Source organism: Herpailurus yagouaroundi, unplaced genomic scaffold, assembly GCF_014898765.1.
Source record: "Herpailurus yagouaroundi ecotype Mexico unplaced genomic scaffold, PumYag 190, whole genome shotgun sequence".
Lineage (NCBI taxonomy): Eukaryota > Metazoa > Chordata > Mammalia > Carnivora > Felidae > Herpailurus > Herpailurus yagouaroundi.
Genome location: NW_024412421.1, coordinates 31,450,286 through 31,458,630, shown reverse-complemented (window position 1 = coordinate 31,458,630; position 8,345 = coordinate 31,450,286). Strand labels below are relative to the sequence as shown.

General features: G+C 55.9%; 1 protein-coding gene across 2 annotated transcripts; it reads right to left on the bottom strand.

The window, feature by feature from the left end:
• Window positions 1-2,994: 2,994 nt before the first annotated feature.
• Window positions 2,995-8,189, bottom strand: LOC121009847 (uncharacterized). 2 transcript variants are annotated; one of them, XM_040443209.1, is made up of 2 exons: window positions 6,865-8,189; window positions 2,995-4,259 (listed from the first exon to the last, which is right to left on the bottom strand). In XM_040443209.1, the coding sequence occupies exons 1-2, from the start codon at window positions 7,564-7,566 to the stop codon at window positions 3,972-3,974; spliced, it is 990 nt and encodes a 329-aa protein (XP_040299143.1). In that variant the 5' UTR covers window positions 7,567-8,189; the 3' UTR covers window positions 2,995-3,971. The 2 variants fall into 2 exon arrangements, 1 of the variants encoding a protein (XP_040299143.1); XR_005780864.1 differs by having other exon boundaries at window positions 4,124-4,255.
• Window positions 8,190-8,345: the final 156 nt, after the last annotated feature.

Here is an 8,345-nt window from a genome sequence, read left to right as displayed (position 1 = left end):
AGTAAGACGGGGGGCTCCCTGGGCTCTCGGCTGGGCAGCCCCGGCAGGGCTAACCCTCTAGACCAGCACCCTTCCATGATGATGGAAACGTTCTCTACCTCCGCCATCCAATATGGTGGCATGGGGCTGCTGAGCGTGTGAAACATGAACAAACGTGGATGTGAGGCAGGGGGGCCGAAATGCTGGTCTGCCTGGGACTGAGGGGTTTCCAGAAAGAGGGATTCTTGCTGCCAAAACGGGGAAGTCTCGGCTGGTCACCGACCTTGACTATGTCACTTTCCACGAGAGGCATCAGGTCGATTTCACAACCGTCACTAGGGACCTTGGGCACCTCTGACTGTGGGGCTGCTAGCCATCAGGCAAGTGGGGGCCGTGAAGAAGGGAGCCCGGATCCGAAATCAGACTGAATGGATTCTGAGATCCCGGCTCAACCCCTGTGAGCGTCTTGGAACCTCAGGTGCTCGCCTGTAAATAAGGACAGTAAGACTCTCCTTCCCAGAGCGTTGTGGGGGAACGAAGAAATAAAAAGTGCCTGCACGCAGGAGGTGCTCAAAGAACACTGGCTCCTCCCCCCTCTTTGTGGCCACTATTAAAGGCCAAGAAGCAGAACGAGTAACAACTCTGAATAATTCCAAGAAAGAACGCAAAAGAACTCATTCACCTAGCATACCCCACCCCCACCCCACCCCACGAAATTTGCCAGGGAGGAGGGGGGGCCCTTTCCAAGACTGACCCCCAGAGTCCTGCCCGTGAATAGGAGGGCTCCCCCCACAGTTCTCTTGTCCACAGAAAGAGCTCACAGGGGCTGCATGCTGCCCTGAGCAGGTTCAGAGTGGACACCACAGCCAAGCGGGAGGCTGATGTGATGGACAGAAATGGGGAAGCTGAGTCTGAGGCGGCTGCCAGAACCCACCATTCTGGAGACCCAGGAAAGAGACGGCTACTTCAGATGGTGAGCTCAAGGTCTCTGGAGCCTTGAGAAGAACGTGCAAAAATCCCTGGGCAAAGAAGGAGGGGAACTGGATGGAGGACCAGTCAGAACACCACATCAAAGTGTCCTGGGCTGGTGCCCGGGGTTGGGGCCAAGGGCTTCCTGGTGAGCGAGTCCACCAAGGGTCTCATGGTGGAGGTCTACTCACCGCCCTTCCTCCTGCCAGACGAAGGCTGAGGGGACTGGAGTCGAGGAGAACAAGAGAGGAGGTCTGCCAGCACAGGTCAGCGAGTGCAAGGAGAGGCTGGGATTTGTCCTGGGCGTCAGGGAACAGGCTCCCGGCGTGGGAGGCAGGGCCACCGTGCACACTCGCTGGCCAGGGCAGGGTGTGACCAACCAAGGCAATGCACGGGGCACACGTCAGCCCACACTGCCACTAAGCTCCACACTGAGGTTCACCAGGTAGGGGGCCATGTGAGTCCACACCTCTCTGGAACGCCTCCCCCCCACCTTAATACACTTTTTTTTTTTTAATTTTTTTTTCAACGTTTATTTATTTTTGGGACAGAGAGAGACATAGCATGAACAGGGGAGGGGCAGAGAGACAGGGAGACACAGAATCGGAAACAGGCTCCGGGCTCTGAGCCATCAGCCCAGAGCCCGACGCGGGGCTCGAACTCACGGACCGCGAGATCGTGACCTGGCTGAAGTCGGACGCTTAACCGACTGTGCCACCCAGGGGCCCCCCTTTAATACACTTTTTAGGACAATTGCAGGTTTCCAGAAAAATGGGAAAGATAGCACAGAGTTCCCACAGGTACCACATTCTGGTTCCCCTATGGAGGTGAATGTGGTGCACCTGTTAACAACTAGTGAAATAATACTACAGTGAAAGTTCGTGCCTGATTCGGATTTCCACGGTTTTAATTTCACATTCCTTTTCAGTTCCAGGATCCCATCACCCCACTACACTTTGTTGTCTCGTCATCTCGGGCTCCTGTGGGCTGTGACAGTTGCTTAGACTTTTCTTGTTCTTGATGACCTGGGCAGTTGTGAGGGGTGCCAGTCAGATATTTTGCAGAATGTCCCTCAGGGGGGGTTGGTCTGATATTTTTCTCATGATTAGACCGGGCTTGTGAGCTGGAGGGAGGAGGTCCCCAGAGGTACGGTGCCCCTCTCCCCACATCATAGCCAGGGTGCATATGCCCTCACATGACTCGCCATGGCTGCCGACGGCCGTGACCAGCGGGCCAAGGGATGCTGGCAGGTTTCTCCACTGTCAGGTTATTCCTTTCTTCCCCTTTCCGTACTCTGCTCCTTGGAAGGAAGCCCCTACCAGAAGCCTCTTAAGGTATGACCAATGCTATTCCTCCCTCTTTACTGAGGCTGTTAATGGGGGGGGGGGGGGGGGGAGCTGATGACTGAAGACCCAAAGGTGGTGTGGGAAGGAGACCAGGAACCAGGGACCTCCAGAACTGGAGAGCGGGTATCTTCTTCAAACAGGTGTTTTCAGCCCCTCCCTCGCCCCTCCCCACATCTCCTCCCCAGGCCCTCCTGGGGCCTAAAGGAAGAAGGGGCTCAGCCTGTAGACGCTCAGAGTCCCCTGGCCAGGGCCCAGGGCCCAGGGCCCAGCCAGCCCAGGCCTGACACAACAGTGTGGCTTGCTCACCGAAGACGCGACAAGCCGCGTGAAAGGGCCCTTCGGCCTCGGCCACTTCGAACCCAACCCCCCACCCCCACCTTCAAGGAAGCTGTTGTCAGAACGTTCTGTAGAGGAGGAAACCGAGGCTCGGAATAAGGCATCACCGGGAAATGGCCGTGTCAGGTGCAAGCCCAGGTTCTCACCTCACAGCAGCACGGGTCTCACCCACCGGGACGCGCAGCAGCGGTCATGGCGTGTGACGGGTCTGGCCCTTCCTGGTTCCCGGAGGCCAGCTGTGTGCGCCTCTTCCTCGTCTGCATTCAAGCGGTCTTGTTTTGGCCACAGCGGGAGTATTTACACTGTGGAAACTGCTCAACCCTCCAAATCCAGGCTCCCCCACCCCCCGCCCAGAAAAGCCACCACTCTGCAGAAAGCAGACTCCAACCCGGGCAGTCTGAACCCTCATCCACGTTCTCCACTACCAGGCCACACCGCCCTCTCGAGGGCAGGCAAGACGGGGGTGTGTGCGCGTGTGTGCACGTGTGTGTGTGTGTGTGTGTGTGTGTGTGTGTGTGGTGCTCTGCCCTTCAGCGCTCCCAGGGTTCACGAGAAAACCACACTCCCACACTGAGTTCAGGGTTCAGATTCTCATGGGATAATTTGCCCCAGTAAAGCAAAAGCACCGAACAGCACCTGGCCAAGACAGGGACGTGCCTCTGTAACCCACTGGCCTCCATGGCAGGACTGATCCTGTCTGAGGAGCTCCTGCAGGCTGTGGCTTCTGAAAAGTCAAACTGAAGACCAGAGATGCCAGGACAGCCTGGACCCCTGCCAGTGTCCTCTCCGCGAGAGAGCCAGGGCCCCAACGCGGACCAGAAGGGAAGGAGAAAGGAAGGCATGGCCTTGAGGGCCAGTTATCTCTGGATTCAAATTCTGGCTACACTATCCAATGTGAGATGTCGCCTAAGTCCCTTCGTGTTGAGCCTCAGGTTTCTCATCTGCAAAATGGGGCAGTAAGCCATGCCGCATGGGTTGTCCAGAATGAGACGGCATGTGTGGGATGCCTGGCATACAGTAGGTGCTCACAAGTGGCAGCTACGGACATTCTCAGTGGATCCAGAGTGAAGGCAAGAGACGGCCAAAAAGTAACCGATTCAGAGGGAGGGGGTTACGGACCCGGGACGGGGAGGACCCACAAAAGTGTGAGACACACCTCTCCTCCTTGGAAAATGCATTATCATATGTAAATCTTTGCCAGTCTTCCAGGCGAAAATCTGCTTCGTAGTTTCTTTTTAATTCCTATTTCTCTCATTACTGAGAGGCGTTTCCTCACAGTTGTTGGCCACTGCATTTCTCCTTTTACCCTCTGTACATTTCCCCCCAGAGGTGGTCAGTTTCTTATGGATTCATGCGTACTTTCTGCGTATTAAGGTTATTTAACTCTTTATTTGTCAAATATGCTGGAACTGCATTTTCCCAGCTCATCATTTGCCTTTCACATCGGTTTACAGTAAGGCTGATTTGTCGGTCTGTTTTTCCATGCTCAAGGGTGCCTTTTTTTTTTTTTTTTTTTTTTTTTTTTTTATGTAGCCAAATCCAGTTCTCCTTTCCTTTGTGGTTTCTCAAATAGAAAGAGCCAAGGTTTAGGGCTGTTGTTGATCTGTGAGGTTGATCCTCACCAACTGGCTTGAAAGTAAGAAACAAACGTCAAAGTTTCCACTCTCCTCCCTCGTCCCCCAGCAAGCTGAGGGCCATGCCTGGGCCGCCCCCCACGTGGCCTGCCCCCTGTGGGGTCACTCCCCTGTCCCCTGGAGCTCCCGCCTGGCATGGAGAGAGAGTGACTCACTCCCAAGGCCTGGTGCCCTTGCTCTGGGCCCCTGCCAAGCCGAGACGGGAGACACGCAGCCCACAGACTGCAGCGTTTTCATCGAGCAGCCAGCCTTGCACCTGAGGATGGGAGCATAGCTCCCTCCTGACGTCCCCGCTTCCAGTGGGCAGAGGGCAGGCATGTGGCCGGAGCACTGGAGGAGAACAAGCTGGAAGTCAGAGGGGCAGGCAGTCTCGACCCACCGTGCCACGGTCCACAGTCAACGCCAAGGGGAAGGCACAGGGGTCCCCTCACCCTCCTTCACTATCAAAGCTGCCCTAGAAGGCAGGTGCCCTGCACCTTTCTGGGCGTCAGTTTCCACCTCTGCAAAGTGGGCCTTTCCTCTGTCAGTGACTTCCGGCTTTAAAAAAAGTTGAATCTTACACTGAACAACTTGGCATACAGCTCCCACCATCCCTGGGTGAGTGTATTGAAGTTCTCTGGACTCAATTCTGCCCCAAAGAAAGCCCTGGGCATGAAAAGATTGAGAACCTTCTAACGGCCGCTAACAGGTCCGTGCCAAGCCAACAACAATTTATGAAGTGCCTACTATGTGCCAAGGGCTGGGGATACAGCAGTGAACAAAACAGACAAAAGTCCCTGCCTTCGGGAAGCTGCCAAGGAAGCAATGAGTGAATAAATGAACTTTACGCTGTGATCAAGTCTGCAGAGGAAACCAAGCAGAGAAGGGCCAGGGCGCAGAGAGGCCGAGAAGGTGGGTCCTATGGAGAAGGGGCACTGGAGCAAGAAAGGGCTGGCACATCGCACAGGCTGTCTCTCGGGTAGCATCATGCTTGCAGAGGTGGAAACTGAGGCCCACAGAGGTGCAGCCAAGGGATTTCCAGGGCAAGTCTGTCTGTCTGTCTGTCCGTCTCCTCCAACCATGGGGCTAGGACTTCAGGGTTCAGTAAAGGCTCCCAGGGCCACAGTGTTTTCTCACAGTCCAAATATGCCAGACATAGGCAAAACCAAAGGGGGTCCCGGCCCACAGCAACTGTGCCCCCACACCAGGCACGGCGCACTCTGAGGACGATGAGGGCCCGAGAGGACCCGCGAGGACCCGCAAGGCCCAGCGGCCACAGCAAGCACAACATGGCTGCTGCAGACCCTTCGTCAGCAGGTTCTCACACCAGGCAGCAAAGACCCAGGGGTGTGCCCTGGGACCCCTTCCAATGAGCATCTACAGAACAGTTATGGCTGCAGGACCCTTCCCTCTGGGGGACAGGAGGGTCTGAGGTGTCCTTCCATCCGGTCCCGTGCACTGATGGCGTGCACGAGCCTGATGAACATTCAGGTATGAACACACTCATGGGATCATGACCCCACACCCAGAAGGCTCCCTCGTGCCCCTTCCTGGTCAGTGTCCCCCAGAAGTCATCACTCTTATGACCTCTATTGCTACAGGCCAGTTTTATCTGCCCTTGAACGTCATATAAACGGAATCGTGCAGTATGGACCCCTCTGTGTCTGGTTTATTTTGTGCAACACAACATCTGTGATATTCATCATTTTTCATTGCTGTATACTACTCCCTCGTGTGATCATGCTATAATTTGTTTACCATTCTACCACTGATGGATACTTGGCTTGTTTCCAATTTTAGTCTATTGCTGAGGCTGCTTTGAACATTCTTGCTCATGTCTTCTGGTGGACAGAGCAGTTGGGAATATAACTGAGAGTAGGATTGCTGGGTCCTAGAGAAGCAGGTACAAATGCATTAGAACCTTGCCAAGACCTTGTAGGCAAGCAACATGAGCCTCACTGTGTAGACGAGGAAACAGAGAGGTCAAGTAACATGTCCAGGGTCACACAGCTAAAGGGTAGCACAGCTGGGATGCAAACCCAAGAGCTATGTGGGGCTCCAGCGCCATGCCCCCCTCCCAGCTTCACAGGGGTGGGCGCCCTGAGCAGTACCTACTGCAGAAAGAGAGCACAGGGGAGGACAATGCTCCTTAACTCCCTGGAAGAACAGCAAGGCCCCAATCTGTCCCCAGGAGGCTGGGAGACCAGGTCCGGGGGCCTGGCAGGCTGAGCAAACAGACATGCATGAATGAGGCCTAAGTCCACTCAAACCCCAAGCACATAATTTCATCTGGAAGCAAACGCATCCAGCCGCCCCGGCGCGCCCTCCTTCTTGGGGAGAGGGCAGCCTCCCATCAGAAGCGCCTTTGTCTCCCCCAGAGTGGCCGAGACAGAGTGGCAGAAGCCTCGCTTGTCCAAACAAATGACAGTCAACGGTCCTCCACGTCTCCCGCTGCCCGATTTCAGCCTCAAAGGACCGACTATGCCTCCGTCTCCCTTGTTTCTCTCCTGAAGCCTCCTGCTGTCTGGGGGGGCCCGGAGACACACTCTGGTCCCAGTCCCGAATGGCGGAGGAGGGGGCGAGGTGGCACATCCACCCGTGGGACACGTGTGCCCACTCACCGTGCACCGGCCCTGACACAGGACTGGGGAAAGGCGGATGAGGCCGGCACGGCCTGAAGGAGCTCCCGGTCTCCAAGGGAGATGAACATAATGGCAGAAGCGTGTGCTGATCGCTGCCTTCCCACTGGGAGCGTGAATCAGAGGGGAGGAGGCAAGTGAGGCCTTCCTGGGTGTGGGGTGCAGGCCGGGCCGCTCGTGTTGCTGTCCCTCCCTACCCTTTGGAAAGCTCTCCATCTCCCCTGCGAATGACCCTGCCCCCACTGGCGGTGGGGTCACCATGGTTACCATAGGATGCCGCCTGGTAGCCACGGTGACTGGTCCGGAGGTCGGCCCCTGCCCTAGGCCTGGCCATATGGGGGGCTTCTTTGGGAGCCTGGAGACAAGAGCGAGAAACAGGGGAGTCTCCTTCCCAGCGTGATGCCACAGAAGAAGGCGGAGCCGCAGACGGAGACTGAGACGAAGGGGCCACGGGTTTCTAGCCCCTGCCCCGATCGCTTTCCCGCAGCGCCCCGAGCCGGGCTGCGGTGGTCCGCACCTAGAACGGGGAAGGTCACGCGCAGGCAGCGCTCCTCGGTGGGTCTCGCAGGATGCGCAGGGGTTTCCGCAGTGAAGACGAGGGAGAAAGGCTCCCGTCCTCAGAGAAAGCCCAACGGCACCCAAAAGAACAAACTTGTGGAAGGTCGGCTGTGGAGTCAAAGGCATCACTCTAGGCCCAGACGGGGCCCAGACTCTGCGTTAAGGTTCACACTGCTGCCCTGACCCTGGTCCCCGCAGGGACTTTATATAGATTCCACAATAACGGTCCCCTTTCTACCCCGCTCCCAGAACCCAGCCTATCCTCGGGGAGAACTCCTCGAGCTCCCGCTTGGAACATTCGGGCCCTCACCAGACACACCAGAGCACAGCCCTTCACTTAACCCACTCGGGAGGTCCTGCCCCTCCCCCACTGTCCTGGAACCCCAGCCTCATCCCCGGCACGCGCCCGGCCACACGTGCGTTCCCTCCTTCTCAGACACCCTCCTTCGGCATATTGTCATTCGCAAACTGTTCTTCTGCACATTTGTCCATGAGCTCTTGTATGTTTTATTCATTCCTACACACAGACCTACAACTCATCAAGTGTTGACTGAGCACCTATTATGTGTCCGACTTGCTGATTCTTACCCCAATGCCCAATTTCTGCAAGTGTGATCTGCAGAGTCACCAACATCAGAATTACCAGGGTTGGCTTATTTTTTTTAATATTTATTTATTTTTGAGAGAGTGAGAGAGAGAGACGAGCATGAGAAGGGGAGGGACAGAGAGAGCGGGAGACAGAATCCAAAGCAGGCTCCAGACTCTGAGCTGTCAGCACAGAGCCCGACGCGGGGCTCGAACCGACAAATTGTGACATTATGACCTGAGCTGATGTCGGACGCTCAACCGACTGAGTCACCCAGGCGTCCCTTAAGTGTTTTTGAAGTGTGTTTCTTATTATAGTT

Bases quoted from the DNA above. Each gene is read 5' to 3' on its own strand.
- LOC121009847 (XM_040443209.1), bottom strand. From the start codon at position 7,566: ATGCCTTTGACTCCACAGCCGACCTTCCACAAGTTTGTTCTTTTGGGT. The intron at 4,260-6,864 runs GTGAGTGGGCAC...CTTACTTTCAAG, and splicing joins TGTGTCAGGGCCGGTGCACG to CCAGTTGGTGAGGATCAACC.